This window comes from Amphiprion ocellaris, chromosome 19 (assembly GCF_022539595.1).
Source record: "Amphiprion ocellaris isolate individual 3 ecotype Okinawa chromosome 19, ASM2253959v1, whole genome shotgun sequence".
Lineage (NCBI taxonomy): Eukaryota > Metazoa > Chordata > Actinopteri > Pomacentridae > Amphiprion > Amphiprion ocellaris.
In genome coordinates, this window is record NC_072784.1 from 20,560,165 (window position 1) to 20,577,263 (window position 17,099).

Below are 17,099 nucleotides of genomic sequence, written 5' to 3' on the forward strand. Positions count from 1 at the left end.
AGTCGCGACATGAGTCAAAGTTGTTGAAACTCTGGGAGAGCCCAGACGCACAAAGACACCAATGGAAACTGCCAGTGCGTTTCTGCTGTGGGTCATTCACTCCTCTAGGTGGGCTACAGTTACTCTGTGTAATGTCTTTTGACGTCACCCAGTCAGGGTATGACGTGTGAATCTGAAGAAAGCCTGATGAAGTGCCACCTGCTTCCTGCCGTTTGCATTGTGGTCGTTTTGAGAGGAAAAACATCTGAAACTCGCTCTCTTAGTCACCAGGCAGGTTTGTTTCACTTCAACCAAAGCCTTTCCTTTTCCATTTTCTTTTCACACCTCTCCCCCTCAAGAAAAAAAAGCCAAAAAAACCAAAACAAAAAAACCCCAAACTATTTCAGAAATGCTGCACCCACAGTCCCTTATGCAAATTTCCATAGCATAGGATCCAGCTGGGTTTCAGGTGTTTTGTTAAAGTACTGTGATAACATTATGCAGCTCCTTCTTTTACATGACATCATAGCCACTTAGGATGACTTCGGCTTTCAATTTAATGACTGTGAAGGCATTATTACCTCCTCTGGGGTTGGATAGAGGCTCTTTCACTGCAACCAGCACTTGCCCCAGTGTAAGTCTAGGCACATCCCTGGTGACTAACAAGCCCTGACTTACCTTCACCTCACCCTCCTTATTACACCTCTACCCAGACTGGAGGGATGAATATGTAAATTACAGCTGAGTCACCAAAAGCAACTAGATCACATGTTGATATTTACTGCCACACAATACATTTCATTTCATTTCCCTGTCACTGAGCTATATGTGCATTTTCATCTGCTCTCACGGGAAACTGAGCCAGGATGAGCTGAGAAGTGTGGACTCCGGTTCATGCTGGGATCTGCAAGGAGAGAGGAAGTGAGGAGGTGGAACATCTGGACTTCATTTGTGCGCTCCAGAGTGGAGAAAAGGGTCCAGAAATCGGCTCGAAAACGTATTTTCCATATTAATCGCAGTCTACAAATCCGCACTGTGATTATATTTCGACACTGAAACTCGCGTCTCTTTATGGGCATGACGTTTCCATACACTCCACGCCACCTCTCGTGTGTGGGTGTGTGTTTACGCGTGTGTGTGCGAGCGCGTATTGTGTGCGCGCCTACATGACGCTCCGCAGCCCCTTGGAGTCTGTTGTTCCCAGAGAGCAGTAGGACAATCAGACGGACTGCAGGATTAGAAGGACAAAAGAGAAAGTGCGATCGTCACTTTTCGGAGAGAAAGAAAGTCCGTTTTTGTCATTTTTTAAAAATTTTGGAACCTTCGCTCTTTGTACGGTTCCGCAGTGGCGCACAGACCGGTATGGATTTACCACTGACTAGACAAGACACGCCGTCTAGTCCTCCACCAAAGTTTTGATTGTCATCGTACTTGTGGACGCCGGAGCAGAGGAGAGCGCTGAACTTTTACGCAGCATTTTGTGGAAAGTGGTGACCACATGTGAGGACATTTGGAGGCAAATATTTACCGGAGCGTGTTTTCGCTGCTCTCTACGATTTCTCTCATGGGGTAAGCAAATGGCACCTTCATAAAAAATATTGTTAGTGTAAGCGCATGTGCTGCAGCAACCTAACAAAAGGATCTCCATTAGTACTGTAAAATCCTGCATCTAACATTAATGTGATCATTTCAAGGAAGGGCTTCAAAAATGAAACAATCGTTCATTTGGAAACTCGGATTGCATCAAAGATTAGTCAACAGCGAATGGAAAGTGTCCCCTGACGTTTAAAAAAAAAGTCTCAAAATGAGGACGTATGACAGCATGATGGCCCACATTAAGCAACACGCCACTTTTGTACTTGCCAGAGGCAGAAACACTATTGCAGCCTCAGGCCACTAGAAGTACTTGGATGTGACAGCTGCGTTTGTGAAACACGCTGCGTTTTATTAATGGATAACATTGTTTGGTGTTAAATATTAACACGCGGGGTTACAGCTGTCGATCATACAGGGGAGGGAGAGGGGGGCAGTGCACAGTCGGCTGCATCATATGTAGACTGCATTAGTTGTTGTTGGGGGTGCTGAGATGAGCTGGGTGCAGCACACATTCACACTGGGTTCCTTGGAGCCGTTGCGCAGCCTGCTGTGCGCCCCCCTCCCGCCTCCCTCAAACGCTGACCTCCGACGTTGTTGGGGCTTGTTCATCCGTCACTCTAAAGAAGGCATTGTATTGAGAGGATGTATTAATAAGACAAAAGCCCCCATTATCCCCATGTACCGGAGTTAATCTCGTGGGGTTGGAGATGGGCTCCTCACGTCTTACAGTATATTGTTGTCAGGGATTTACGCACAGTTCACACTTGAATACACTTTTATAATGAAATACAGTTGCATTAAACAGAATTTAAAGTTGACCTAGTAGATTCGTTAAGCATAGCACATGTTGTTTCAGTGTGCAAAAGAGTAAATCTTGTAGGATACATAGGTGTCAGCAGTCCAGTAGACACCCTGGGAGATTCCTCAAGTCCCAGTGAGATAAGATGATAAGGTAGAGGAACTAATGTTTATTGCCCAGATAAAAGCCCCATCTGTCATCCTCTATCCTGTGATCGCCCTGCTTCAGTCTGCACAGTGTGGTGCTCATTAGCAGGCCTTCTGAAACTGCAAAGGCCTGCGATGATATTATCTCGAGCCCCAGCAGAGTTAATAGGGCGAGAAACCAAGCTCTCACATGCACACGGATGCTGCTGAGTTGCGACTAGCAAACATCTTCTTGTGATAACGTCAAGAGCGGGATGATGAAGAGGAAGCACAGTCAGCAGCGTGAGGATGGGACTGTCGAAGGCCCTGTCAACAGGTTCCTTGATGCTGCCGTTGTGCAAGAGCGGTTTGGTTTGTTTAAGGCGTGCATGGCCGCTTCAGGACTCGGGTGGCTCTCCCAGCAGGTCTTGGACTGGCTGGAGTCAGGGCATGATACGGCCACCCGTCCATCTGTGTTTGGCCCATGTGCCTACATGGCTCATTGCTCCTGAACAACACCCGCCACCCCACTGGGCCCGACCGCTGCCAGGCTTCCTCACACATGCACCAGCCTTGGCCTCGACAGAGGTTGCTGTGAACAGCGTCAACTCATTGGCCAGATACTCCACATCTCCGGCCTGTCGCAGAAGTGGAGCACACATGGTATTAGTCTTGGCAGTCTATATAGAGGAGCTTTAAAATCTTTTATGTTAGGGAGCAGTGCAGCAGCCCATGACATCATGAGTTCAGGATCTGTGTGTTTATGACCCAGCTCATTGCACTCAGTTTCTCTCTGCAAGATGAATGCTGTAACTGGACCCTTCTGAATGGGGATTGCCAGAGATAGCATGAGAAATGAAGACAAATAGATACATTGAATAAATAAACAAATCTATAAGCGAATGGACGAATAAATAAATTAATGGTAATTCAGTGGTGGGAACTAGATTTGTGGGACTTTTTCTGATGGAATAGGTCACTAGGGGGCTGAAGGCGGGGATGGGTGGTGGGTGGTGGGTGGGTGGGTGGTGTCGATCCCTGAAGGATGCTCGGGTTTCAGCTCAGGCCTGGGAGCGGTCCGCTAATAGGAAGCAACGAGAAGGCTTTTCCTTGGGGAAACTGACTTGTCTTTTGTTGTGTACGCTCACCGCTTTATCCAGCCAAATCGGGCGGGTAACAACACTGAGAGATCAGAGGAGTGACCTGCCAGAGGCGCCCCATCTTTCACCTGGTTAAACGAAACCAGTCAATGCATGCATAGATACTACTAAAAGAAGAATGGAAGTCATGGCAGATAACAGAAGACTGTGTGTGTGTTTCCACACTTCTTTTGGGATCTCTCTGTGATATTAATTGTGGTCTATGGACAGCCATCTGGGTTCTACAAACTCAGAGTTCTAGCTGCTACTCCCCTTTGCAAAAAAACACTTTCCTTGGGTGTGGCAGCTGGAGCAAAATAAACGCCTTCTGTTCACAAGCTACCGAAGCGCAAGTCACAACACACAGCTGACAGCATGTAGCTTTGTGATTCACAGCCAAGAGCGGGGAGTGTCTCAGATCTGAGAAATAAATATGGCGTCCTTTGCTTTTTACTCATTCTGTACACACACGACTGAGAATGGGATGTGCCTGATGGCAGATAGACGCTTACTTGCCCCATCCATCTCCTCTTTTAAAAACAACATCTGAGCTGTAAAAAGCACGCTGTCAGCGCTGTTCTGATTATTACATAAACATTTACATAAAGTGATATTTGGTGAAGAAAAAAAAGGTCTGAGTATTTTTGGAAGGTGTTTTACCCAAGGAAAGAACCCATTAGCTTTAAAGTCTCCTCTTACATTCCTTTTCCACTTGAGGGACTTGGGCAAACTATAAGACCCCCCATGACCAGGCACTGATGCTTGTAGCAGCATGCCAGGATTTCCTGACACTTTCTGTTGTGGGGATAAGTCTCTTCGTCTACTCTCACATTTCAAGCTTGAACCAGCCTATGTTCCAAAACGCTGCCAGTTGGAAATAATGCAGAAAATGGTTTTCAGGACTCTGACTGGCATTTTTCATTGTGCAACACTACTGTGCAGACAGGAACATTATACGTCTTTCAGAGACAGTGACAAGTAGATTGAGTGCAGGGTTTCTGGTTACTGCCGCGGCTTTGGATGGGATCGGCAGCACTTTGCAACCTGTCCGTAGGTTGTACAGTGTGATTTATGAACTGAGTGGGAACAACCTCATACTGTCTGTCCTGGTGGCAGGCTTAATCAGTGTGGTCATGTCGTGGTTTCCTCATTTCTGGTCATTCTCGGAGTTCACTCCGGAGCAATCTTGGAGCAGGTACACATGAAGATGCTGTGGTTTTGGAGCCCACCTCCTCCACTTTCTTCTTCCCTCTTGGATGTCTTTGTTATCCAGTCGGCTTTGTTTGTGCAGCTGGAAAACTCAGCGGGATTACTTCAACAGCCCACCTCCCCAGATCCAGAAGTAAGCTGGAGACGGTTTTCTTGGATTCTGAATTGCCCCGGGCAGCCAGTGAGAGCCTGTTGAAGCCATTCGCTTTATTTGGAACTGAATCTTAACTTGGTCTCTCATCCTAATGAGCTCTTTTAGCCTTTAGATTTCCTAGTGACTGTCAGACTTGGACATAGTCATGTGTGATGGTGTGTTATATTAGTAATAGCTATTAAGATTGTTTATTCTGTAAAGACCTCAGCGTGATTCTTTCCGAGCTTAAAGACGTGATGGATTTAACCTACAGCCCAACACAAGCCGGGTCATGATAGAGGCCAGACAGCTCTGATGGAACAGACAGATTGAGTGGAAGTGGATGTTGTTTACTTAACTGGAAACTGCTCCAACATGTCCATTTTAGATGAGCCTCATTTAAGTCAAAGTCAAGTAGCTGTCCTGTGCCTCCTGAAAAGCTACACCATAGCCGTAGTCACATTCTGACCTGTTCTCTATTTTTGAAAAATATCCCTTGGCAATCTCCTCTACCAAAACCGTGCATAAAACTCTGCAAAACGGTACAAAAATCCAAGCTATTTATTGTTAAGACTTTTGTTTTGAAAGAATTTACTTGTGTAGTGTTGCCAGGATATAAAACAGACACAGCATCCATCCAGAAAGAGACAACTTTAAATACCCTCAAGTCTTTTCCACAGGTCTTTAAATGCACATTGTAACTGTACTAGCAAAGCGCATTTTTTCACATTTTAATCTACGATGTGTTCATGTTGAAGAGTTTTTCAAGGAATAAGTTCTTCTCTTCAAAGCAAGAAATTCTTAAATTGTATAAAATACTTGGATACAGCTGTAGACTGTGTGGACACAACAATGTTCCCTCTCCAGGCAACCGTGTTTTTCTCCAAAAACACAGCTTTGTTTAATGGATCTGTGTTTGCCAGAAGAGTCTGGAGTTGTTTTCCTATGCTGGACCAAGAGGAGAGGTGGAGGCCCTCCATCAATTCATCATCTTATCAGTGGGCACAAGGCAAAAGCAATCAGGGTGGCTTTGTGCCCCTGTGCGTTAGCCTGTGCAGACGTTATCATTTTCCATTGTGTGGTGCTTTGCTTTGTCACTGGCACCTTCCCTGTTCTCTTCCCCTGTGTCTTTGATTTTGGCATGCTGTCATGTTACTGTTTGTTGTGATGTTCAGTGCAGTGGAAATCACTGCAGCATCAGTGGAACAAACACCAGTTTCACAGTCACATCAGCTCCTGACACTATCAATATGCACAGTGTGCATGCATCAATATGTGTTGCTGGCACGCCATGTAACAAATGATCACAAGTTCTCACACGGCGTCCTCACAATTTCCCAATGAGGCAGGAGAACATGAGAAGGGGTGGAGTTCAAGGTCTAGCAACTGGGTTGAATTGGAGCAGCGACAAGGACAAAAGACACCTAAAGAGGGCTGAAAACCATTCATTAAAGGAGACCTGAACATAGTAAGGTGCAAGAGGGGCTGAGTGGTTGAAACTTGAATCAAGCACAACTCAGGCGTCAGACCTGAGGTTTTCTGATGCAAGCAATCCTGATTTAACATAGGTTCATTTTCTGCATCAAGGAGAGACCAGAGTGTACATTGCAGGTGGCAGCCACAGAAACCATTTTAAAAAAAGCCTTGCAAAGTGCAGAGATGAACTGACTGTGTGCACACGTAATGCATGCATGTCCTGCGTCTCCGCTAATGGCGCCATGTGGTTAACACTAACCAGTGTATGCGCATACATACCTAGAAATAAAAAGCTCGGTATTCGTAAGTGTGGTTGCCCTCTGTCCTGTATAAACCTTGACTACTTAGAACAGTTTATCACTTTTTTTTTAAGCTGAGCAAATCTCAGGACATTTTGTACATCAGACTCACATCTAGCACGCTGAAGTGATGCATAAATATGTCTCCAATAGACAATGACAAGGATGATAACTGCACTTTTTTGGAACTATTACCAGCAAATCTGCATGAAAACATTTGCGCTTTGTCTGAAAATGTAGTTTCTTAGTGCAGAGCTTGAGAGTTTTTTTCAATCGAGAGCTGATTGCACACTATGTGCTGTAATGAAGTCTTTAATAGGGGGCTATAAGAACACTTCAGCTCCAGATGTGTGCTAAATAAATCCCTCTTGATGTGCATTTAATCACCTCTTTGTGGCTTTGTCTTTTGATCTCTGTGGTGAACTTTAAAATATACTAGGCGGGGAGGGGGTGTTAGAGTGAGGACGATGTGGCTCTGCAAATCAGGGAGCAGCATGAAAGGGAAATATGCAAAATAGAGCAATCTAAAAAGATGCATAATTTGGAAACGAGACTTAAGTTGACAGGAATGGTCTGAGGGTGAACGTATTACAGTAATTGCCTCTCAGGCGCCACCTTTGGAGATTCCCCCACCCCCCAGTGGGGTTGAGTGGGGAGAAGAGGGGGTGGCGGTGTGGTGGGGGGCTGTGGCACCTCAGGCTGTATGATGCCCTTCTTTATGCAGCTCTTTGTCTCCAGCTTGCCACTCTACGAACCCCATAGCTCATGAACAGCTGCAATAAATAAAGCATTGCAAAGCTGCAGAGATGAAGTGACTGTGGAGAGGAACAGAAAATATCACAAGTCACTGTGAAACATGGAGTCGGGATAAAAAATCCAACCTCTTTTTGTTCCAGACTGAACTGTGTTGACAGATTGGAAACCCTCAGAAGAGGCTGTACCCAAACTGTCAAACTGTTTGACAAGCGAAAGGGTAATCCCTAATTATATGTTGAATCTCTGTATTGGGGACACCCACTCCCCTAGTATCCAGCAGCTTATACATGGTTTTAATGAAGCATGATTATGTTAGCATAAGACCAGACAAAGAGACAGGAAGATTGCTGTTTGGAGCTAAAATTAAATCTTAAAGTCAGCATGAAAGCACAAGAAGTAACTGTTTAATCTGTTAATGAAAAAGGAACTACATTGGTATTTACCACTCAACTAATGCCACAATGTAGAAACAGACACACAGTTGTAAAAAATACTTCTGTATTTCTTTTGACACCAAAAAAGGATGTGATATGTGTAGGTCTGTGACATAGTTTGGCAAATCACAGACATATCTTTGCCAAGTTTTTGCTTTCTGTTAAATTTGTTGTTCCCCTAGTTTAGTTCCTCTCCAAGCTATAAACTGTGAGATGTTGCAGGCCCCATCTTTTGTTTTTCAGTCGGCTCTGCCACTCGATCACGCAAGTCGCACCACAAACTGAAACAGACTTTCTTCTCTCTCCTTTGCACTTCTCCTTAAAACTTTTAGTTTTTGTTTGTCTGGTGATTTTGTGAGCTGCTGGTGCTTCAAAACAGCAAAACCAGCCTACTTATATACTAATATTCCACTCATCTGTCTTTGAACCGCTTTGTTTTTCTTGGTCTCTTCAGTGTGCACTTGCAGTGTAGAAAATCACTGCTAGAATGCATCAGTTTCTCCTTCTCTCTAGAGTTTACTACTGTACTTTCCGCTGTTTGGGAAATATCAGTAAACACCTGTGGTTATCTAGTCAAAAAGACAAAGAGCAAACATGACGTGTTGACTTGTAGAAATCTTTAAAATCTGCTGTGACATTTAGTATTGTGAAGATGCAGTATTAGGTTAAGGCTTGTCATCTTGACATTTCTACTTTAACAGGACTTTCAGTGCATGCCATAGTAGGAAACTGAGGTTGTTGCTGCTTAAAATGTCATCTTCGTGTCAGCTGTGCTTCTTTATCGTCACTGTTTTTGGCTTCAGTTTATCAGTGAGCTTGTCTACAGTGTGGCATGTAACAGAGATAAGAGCAGCGGCTTAAGATAAGCTCAGGCAGCCATGACTAAGTAAGAGTAAGTAAGTCATTGTACATGACTATAGGGTGTGCTGTGTCCAAGGTGATTTCAAGGACCAGGACACAGTTCAACAACATGAATCCTCCTCACCCCAGTTACAGTATCACTGGAAACATGGATGTTTTTTTTTCCTGGAAATTGCCAGCCAACGATCAATAGTGTTGCTGTTCTGATGTAAAAAGATTTCACAGACTGAGGCCCGGGGCTCCGCAATGGAAAGAGCGGCAGATAGACTCTGCAGCCATCTGCCAGCAGACAGTCCATCCCTGTGTGTTCTGGTTGCACAGCATGATTGCATCTGGCTGCTCAGTGCAAAAAAAAAAAAAAAAACGGCCTGTTTGATGGGCCAATGTGTGCACTGGCTTGTGTGGGCTCTGAGGAGTTATCAGAGCACACACAAGACAAGGACCTGTACGCCATCGCTGATGAAGTTTAAGAAATGGAAAACAGGTAGAAATGGAGAACGGGTTCAAGAATGCCATGAACGTGCTGCTTTTGGTTTAGTCATTTCCTTAGAACTTCTGTGGTAGCAGTGGTGAAACCTTGTGGCAGTAAGAGTTGTGTTTTCTCTTTTGCGTCTGACATGTCAACACTTGACTTGGGAAACTTTGTGACTACTTTGCTTATATATGGAATTCACTTCCTTAGGAACCTCAGCTCTTGCGTTGTATTTGTACCCTGTTTTGTCAAATGTTTTGCTTCCACTGAAAATGAAATACACAAAAACACACAAAAAAAGTACCAAGATTTTTGCTGTTCAGCTGACTAACTTCATTATTCTAATGCTTCCCACACAGTCACAAGGTCTCCAGGTCAGTTACAGGATGCTGGACATCAAGAGTAGAGGGAAGAAGAAGGATGTAGGCTGATCTCGCTCGTAGTTAGAGCAAAGCACTCACAGATAAGATAAACAGTAATATTAACGGCACGGAAACTGAACAGGAAAGAACAAATCAAAGCAGCAGAAGCTTTCATGATGGATTACTTTGTAGCTGTTCTAAAAACTAAGGAGAGATTAAGTGTGTAGAAGAAAAGTTCAGTGTCTCGTAGAGGGTGCAGGAAGCCATTAAATCTCCTTAAAACGGAAAATGTGCATATTAACTTTTTCATATTATAGTCTTAACAAAGAAGACCTTTTATTTTATAGTCTTGTACTGCTGCCTTTTTAGAGTGCTATGAGGAAACACAAGGGGCTGGATTAGTGCTGTGTTGTCACTACAGCGGCTTGTGAGCACGGAGTATGAAGGGCAGGTGGAGAAAGATGTGTCACAGGATGTTTCACGCCACAAACTGCTCCATGGCGATACACTCTGAGCAAACAATAAACACAACTGAATGCAAATAAGATAAGATGAAAATATAAACTAAACTAAATTGAAAGTTAGTCACTGTCCTCAGCTAAAACAGCTGTGGGGGACTGTAAAGTGTGTTCATGGATGAAAATGCCGGAATTCTTGCTTCTTGTTTTAAGTGCTTCCCCCCCAGAGAAAGTGGAGCCGAGTTCAAGCAGAGTGTGACCGGTAGCAGGTGGTGTCATGGGGGCAGCATTACCTTGGTTTTTGGTGAGCAGGCGTTCTGCTAATTGGGGCTTATCAGGTGTTTCTGGGAAAAACACCTGAGGCTTTTGTGTCGCCGTCAGTCCCCGTGGTGAAGAGGTGAACTAGAATTAGAAGAGAACAAGAATCATCTTTCAGTCGCAAACAAAAACCCTTTTCAGTTACCTTTTCGCATGTTGTCAAAATCTATGCAACCGTGCTTATATGGTCGAATAGAGGTTTTCATCTGTACATGCGGTTGTGAAAAAGTAGGCGTAGCTGTGAAATAATGAAAAAAGTATTGGCATGTGTGTCTGAGAAAATGCACCACAAAAGCATCTTGGAGTAATTTCTTAGATGCTCAAATACATTTTTCAGGTCTGGCAATGATAATAATCTAATAATCTTTCTAACAGAAGATCCTGCCTCAGGTGTTTGTCTCTTGTTTGACTTCCTTTGTCTCTATGTCACCTGCTCTCCTATCAACAGTTGCTTCTTTCAACTCCTCCTCTAACCTTGTTTGAGCCGCTGTGTGAAATCTCGACAGGATGTTGTGTTTATTTTTATTTCTGCAGCCTTGCTAAACATTCGCCTACATCACAGCACAGGAGGGAATAATTCAGCTCAAAACTAACTATGCAAAATGATGTGACACACAATATCAGCATAGATGTATTTCCAAATACTTAATACTAGCTCAATGCACTTGCATATTGTTCATGAAATGAAAGAACAGACATAATGAAAGAACTTGCAATGTTGCACAGCATGTTGCATCTAAATTTAAAGATTATTAATGCAAATAATTGTGCATATATTATTTTGAAGTTCTGTGGAAATATATCTCAATACATAGATGCATTAAATGTAAAACTGCACACCTCTGTAGTGTATAAAATTAATTCTAAAGTGTATACAGTGTTCAAACACATTTTATGAACTTGGATATTTGCAATATCTAGCATACTTTTGTATATTTTAATACAGCTCTAGTACGGCTAATGTGAAATACTTAAGCTACTCTGTTGATATTGTAATTTGAGTGTTTTGCTGTTGTTTCTTTCCCATTGTGTTAGTTAGGAAAAGAGTCATTGGTTGACATGGCATGACAGCATTTTTTGACAATGTGTTATGTCTGCTGTGGAAGTGTGACAGTGACGTCTGGGTCGAATGCAGGGCACAGTTTTGGCGACTGCTCAGGAGGGAGGGGATACACTGCAGGAAGTGCGCACCGATGATGACCAATCACTGTGGAAACTTGCGAACGCCACACTGCAGGTAGAGGGGCGGGGCGCGGCTGCTGCAAGACTGTGCTGTAGGCAAACCAGCCTGTCAGGTTTCCCTCGTACAGTGAAATCCCTTGATGACAGACACCAAAGACTCCTTGGTGACAGGAGGACCTCGAGCTGTCTGCACGACAGATGGAAAAGAGAGCCGTCCTGAAAAAAACCTGGCAGTGCTGAGAGAAAAACCGAGATGAAACAATGCAGTGTGCTTTTGGGGACCGTGGAGATACAGAGCGGGTCTTTTCGGTGAATGAAAAAACATTACAGACTCCTATAATGTAAACTAATGTAATTACCCTGGTGCAGCTGCCACATGTGCTTAAGCTCAATCCTCCTATTTGTGTCTATTAACAGAGCTAAAAAGGATGAGGAGGAGACGAGCTGTCCTGATACAGCAGTCTGATAAGCGAGTCCTCAGCTGTAAATAAATTTTTGCTATGATACAGTTGCCCCAGCCAAATGGAAGTGTGCTGTCCCATTATTAAGGCTGAAGGCCAACGCTATCCACACTGAAGGAGACTATTGTTCTTTGTTCCTGCTTGAGGAAACAGTGTGCTGGTTATTACTGGCAGCCAATAGCAGCTGTGCGCTCAACCTGCCTGTATACGGCGGAATGCTTTGCTACATTGCTCTGTTTCTGTCACCATTTGCAATGTGTGCGAAGAAAAATTTCTGTGCACGAGTGAAATTCTGTGATGAAACACATCACATCAATGAGTTTGTGCATGTGCGTGCACGTCACAGTGATGTCTCAGATTCCTGCCTTTGTGTCCAGATGCCGTTCCACATGCATGCTCTCTGTCAGGCTTTTGTCTCATTCCTTCTTTATCTTTTAGTCTCTCAGGTTTTGATTCAATGCCCGGCAGAACTGGGAAAAGGTTCAGGCCCACTTTCCACTATTTATTTATTTTTTTTATAGCCTAGAGTTGCTGCAGCCGTCCAGTCTAGCAAAGACATGCAGTGGAAGCATCAGTGTTGAATTACCTCGGGAGCTGGCCTGCAGAGGGATCTTGTTACTTTTGACAGGTTTAAGACACCAGCTCCACCTCTAATTAGATTTCCAGAGCCTTCAACTTTCCTTTGTTCTTCAGTCCTGTAGCTGCAGCACACTTTATTTTGTTTTTCTGTTTGTTTATAGGTTTCTTCTTGAAAAGAGAAATTTGACGACAGGTTAGCGGTTCACAAGGTGTTTTTGCTGTTATTTCTTAAGGTGATAAAACTCGACACTTCATTAGCTTTACGTTTTTCTGTGTTGATGTCACACCAGTAATTCAGATTAAAATTGCACTGTAGCCATACACCAAAATCAAATACTAAAAGGCTTTTTCTCAAAAACTTAAGGAAGCCCTCATCTCCTCCTCTTATCTATTTGATTTGCTGTTCAATTTTTTTGTAACTTGTTGGAAGTGGGTGGTTGGGCAGGTCAGGATGAAGAGGTCTGGCTGATCCACATGCTATGCTGAAGTTTCAAGAGGTAGCTCACTGGAGTGGAATGGTTCGCTCTCCACAACAATGCCATGTGTTGACAGCCGAGTGCACGGACGGGGTTAGTGGAATGTTCCCCTCAGACTGCGAGTGCAGCCTTTTGTCTGAACGCCAGCACTCACAGAGCATTCATTCATTTACCTGTAGATGATCTCTGCCTGCCCAGGTTGACCATTCAAAAACAGGGAAGACGTTTGTATGCTTTTTTCTCCTCAGAGCAGATTTAAAATTTCCCCCAGAGTAATTTTTTATGATAACATGCAAAGCCCTTGTGAGTCAGTGGATTATTACTTTCCATTCCTCTCAGACCGCAACAAACTGCGAGGGTTGCCTTTGTGGGTTTTTCAGTTTGGGATGTAACAAATGGACACAGTGAGTGCAGCGTGTTCACTGTGTGGTCAGTCACATGTGTTATGTCATTGTAAATGCCAACTCCGAATTCTGAATCTGTTATCTGTTAGATCAAGTCAAGGACTTCTGATAATGAGAGGGTTTTATTTTGAAGCTTTGCTCTATTGCTGTTCCTGCTTATTTTAACTTTGGGTCATCACAGGGGAGTCTTCAAGTGAATTAGTTTAGTTTCCACTGTGCAGACTGAGGAACAGGTTGTTGCCTGGATACTGTGTTTTGCTTTCTGCTTTGCCTTTGAGAGTATATTTCTTTGCTAAAAAATTATGTTTGCCACAATTTAGTTCATGATTGCCACATTTTCTCTGTCACTAACTCTGGTCTTTTCTCTTTCTTTGTGTCTGCAGGTGACCCACATAGAGCTCCAGAGACGTGACTGTAGGACAGGCAGTCTCCCTCCCAGCCCTCTTCCTGTCCTTTCCTTAAAGGCAATAATTATTGGCACAGACCCTCTGCACACTGTGTGAATGAATCTTTGCCGTAAAGCCGCTGTGCTCTGCCACCGTCACCATGAAAAGCAAGTATTCTGAATACTACAATCGGAGTTTGATCCACTCCTACTATGCCTACGCCAAGAACATGACCACTCAGGAGATGGATAAACACATTGAGAATAAAAAACAGCTCACCACCCTCAACATTGTCATTGTGGTCCTCTGCACCATCATCATCCTTGAGAATCTGCTGGTCCTGATTGCCGTCTGCCGCAACAAGAAGTTCCACTCTGCCATGTTTTTCTTCATAGGCAACTTGGCATTCTCTGACCTGCTGGCCGGCTCGGCCTACATAGCCAATATTTTTCTATCAGGGTCAAGGACCTTTAAACTGGTGCCTGTACAATGGTTCATCAGGGAAGGCACAGTGTTTATTGCGTTGGCAGCTTCAGTCTTCAGCTTGCTGGCGATAGCATTAGAGCGCTATATTGCTATCACCAAAGTCAAGGTGTACGGCTCCACCAAAACATGCCGCATGTTTCTCCTGATTGGAGCTTGTTGGGTCACCTCCATTCTGCTCGGAGGGCTTCCCATCATCGGCTGGAACTGCATCTACAACCTCCCTGAATGCTCAGCCGTACTGCCTCTCTACTCAAAGAAATACATCCTCTTTGTTGTCACCATTTTCAGCCTGATACTGCTCTCTATTGTCATACTCTATGTGAAGATCTATTTGATTGTACGCTCCAGCCACCAGGAAGCGACCAACTCACAAGCCTATTCCCTTTTGAAAACAGTCACAATAGTGCTGGGGGTATTCATCATGTGCTGGCTGCCAGCTTTTACCATTCTACTCCTAGATTCATCCTGCAGGATACAATTCTGCCCCATCCTCTCCAAAGCAGACATCTTTTTTGGCTTTGCCACTCTGAACTCGGCACTTAACCCAGTGATATACACGCTGCGCAGCAAGGACATGAGAAAGGAGTTCCTGCGTGTGTTGTGCTGCTGGGGGGTGCTGCAAAGTGGGCGGCCTTCTGACCGTTGCCTGGTCCCTCTAAAGAGCTCCAGCTCTCTGGAACACTGCACCAACAAACATGAACACCAGACCACACCAATCATGCAAAACTGTACCACCTGTGTTTGATATGGTGCAAACACATCAGATATCTGTGAGAGACAGAGGGGATGTGTGCATATGAAATCAAGCATGGAAGCTGTGATGAGATAGACAGATGTTCAAAGTGAAGCACACTCTGGCACTAAGATGTCTGGTAAGGCTGGGACACAGCCGTCTGTTGAGACACGCTCTACAATGCAGACTTTTTTTTCCTGTTACAATCAAAATTGTGTGAATTCACAATCAAATTCACCCAGAAAGAGACTGTAACAACAGAATGTTTCAAGAGGAAATCAGCTTAGTGGTGAAAATGTTCAGAAATGTGAAAATTGCTTTTTCATGGGTACTTTTATTAATTACTATGGAGCAAACCATTTTCATGTATATGTCTATCATCTTGTTTCACTTTTCTTTCTTAACATGTAAACCCTTACTAAATGCCAAAAATACAAACATAACATGCATAATATCATAGTTATGGTGAGTTGTTTTGAGCCTTTCAATAACTGTGTCAATGCAAAGCTTGCAAAGTTGCACTTTGGAGATTACTGTAGAGATTGTTGTCCATTTTGAGGTTTAACCACATAACTCTCCTTCACTGTTATATTTCTAAATTAGGCCTAAAGATTCATTGTTCATTCTTTTCAGAGCCAGAGGCAGTGATCAACTCCAATGAGCACTCCGTCTTACAGAAGTCAAATTACTAAGTGGCCCCTCAGCAAAACCAGGGCTATATATTCTCTATATAACCTTGCTTAAACCATTTGATAAACTACCACAAACTTACATAACCTGCTTACATTTAATGCATGAAATTCTAACTTATTTGTAAGTGCTAATATGTATGATATAATCTAAGCTCCAGCTTTCATCACTAACACCCCTTCCCTCATTTGTCCTCATAATCTGTCCCTCTTGCTTTTACTGTTGTCTTTTGTATCTTAACAGTTTCCGTCGAGGAAGGCCTAATCAGAAAGCACATTTCCTTAAGTGAGTTGGCACTGATGTATTTTACTCAATGACAGCTGTCCAGCAGCTTTGACTCACGGGACCGGTGTCCTGACAGTGTTGTAGCAACATAGCAGCAATGTGTTGTCTCTGTTTGTGCCTTCCTCCTGAGTAAAAAGGCTGAATGTACGTATGAAGTGTTTGGGGCTTGTGCTCCATTGTTGACAGTATTATTGATCATCATTTTGAACTACCAAGGCCTTGACAAGCAGAGAGTGGGATGAACAGGGTAGGCCACTCTCACTGTGAAGTCTTAAATAGCATCAAGAACAAAAATTGGTTGTGAACATCCTGGCCGAAATTGCTAGCCATATGCCTTTTGCAACTAAAGATGTAAACACATCTCATCTTTCCAAAGACCCCTTACCTCCTCTACAAAACAGGAGAATATCCGGTTTCAAACGCTCAGGAGGGATCTGCCCTCCTGGGAGGTCAGCTTCATCCTCATTCTCTGACATCCTACAACACGCAGCTTCCTTAAACTGTAGGAAGTCCTGTTTTCGTTGTCCGGTTCCTGTTGTTCAGGGTTACACTAACCTTCTCCCTGTAGACACAGAATTAAAACTCTTCTCTTTGTCGGTGTTCTTTATATTGACTTTCAAATTTAGATGGCCAAGTAGAAATGGTGAAAAGCACTTTGGCAGCTTCAGTGATGTTTGCTTTCCCCCAATTTATTTTTTGAGATGGAGAGGTGTTTTAATATGCGTACCTATGACTTCATTGTATGTCTGACTCTGATTTTTTTATGATAAATATATGAATAACTGTATGTTTGTAAGTATGTATGTATGTATCTATGTACAGTATGTATGATTTTATGTTGTATGAAATGTCTCGTGTGCAATAGCCTTGTGTGTCAAGTAGCACGCTGCCTGTGTTAAAGTGGTACAAACACTAATGTAGGTACATAAGCATTTTGTTATTTGCATTCCAATTTTATAAAATAAATGAAATAATGAAAAATGTATTGTGCGTTCAAGTTT

The 17,099-nt window shown here is 43.4% G+C and overlaps 1 protein-coding gene across 1 annotated transcript; it reads left to right on the plus strand.

Moving 5' to 3' along the window:
- The first annotated feature begins 842 nt into the window (after window positions 1–842).
- s1pr2 (sphingosine-1-phosphate receptor 2) lies at window positions 843–17,083 on the plus strand. Its single transcript, XM_023279640.3, is given in 3 exon segments — window positions 843–1,548; window positions 13,902–14,056; window positions 14,058–17,083. Coding segments are annotated over 2 exon segments (1,113 nt in total). The 5' UTR covers window positions 843–1,548; window positions 13,902–14,021; the 3' UTR covers window positions 15,136–17,083.
- The last annotated feature ends 16 nt before the right edge of the window (window positions 17,084–17,099 follow it).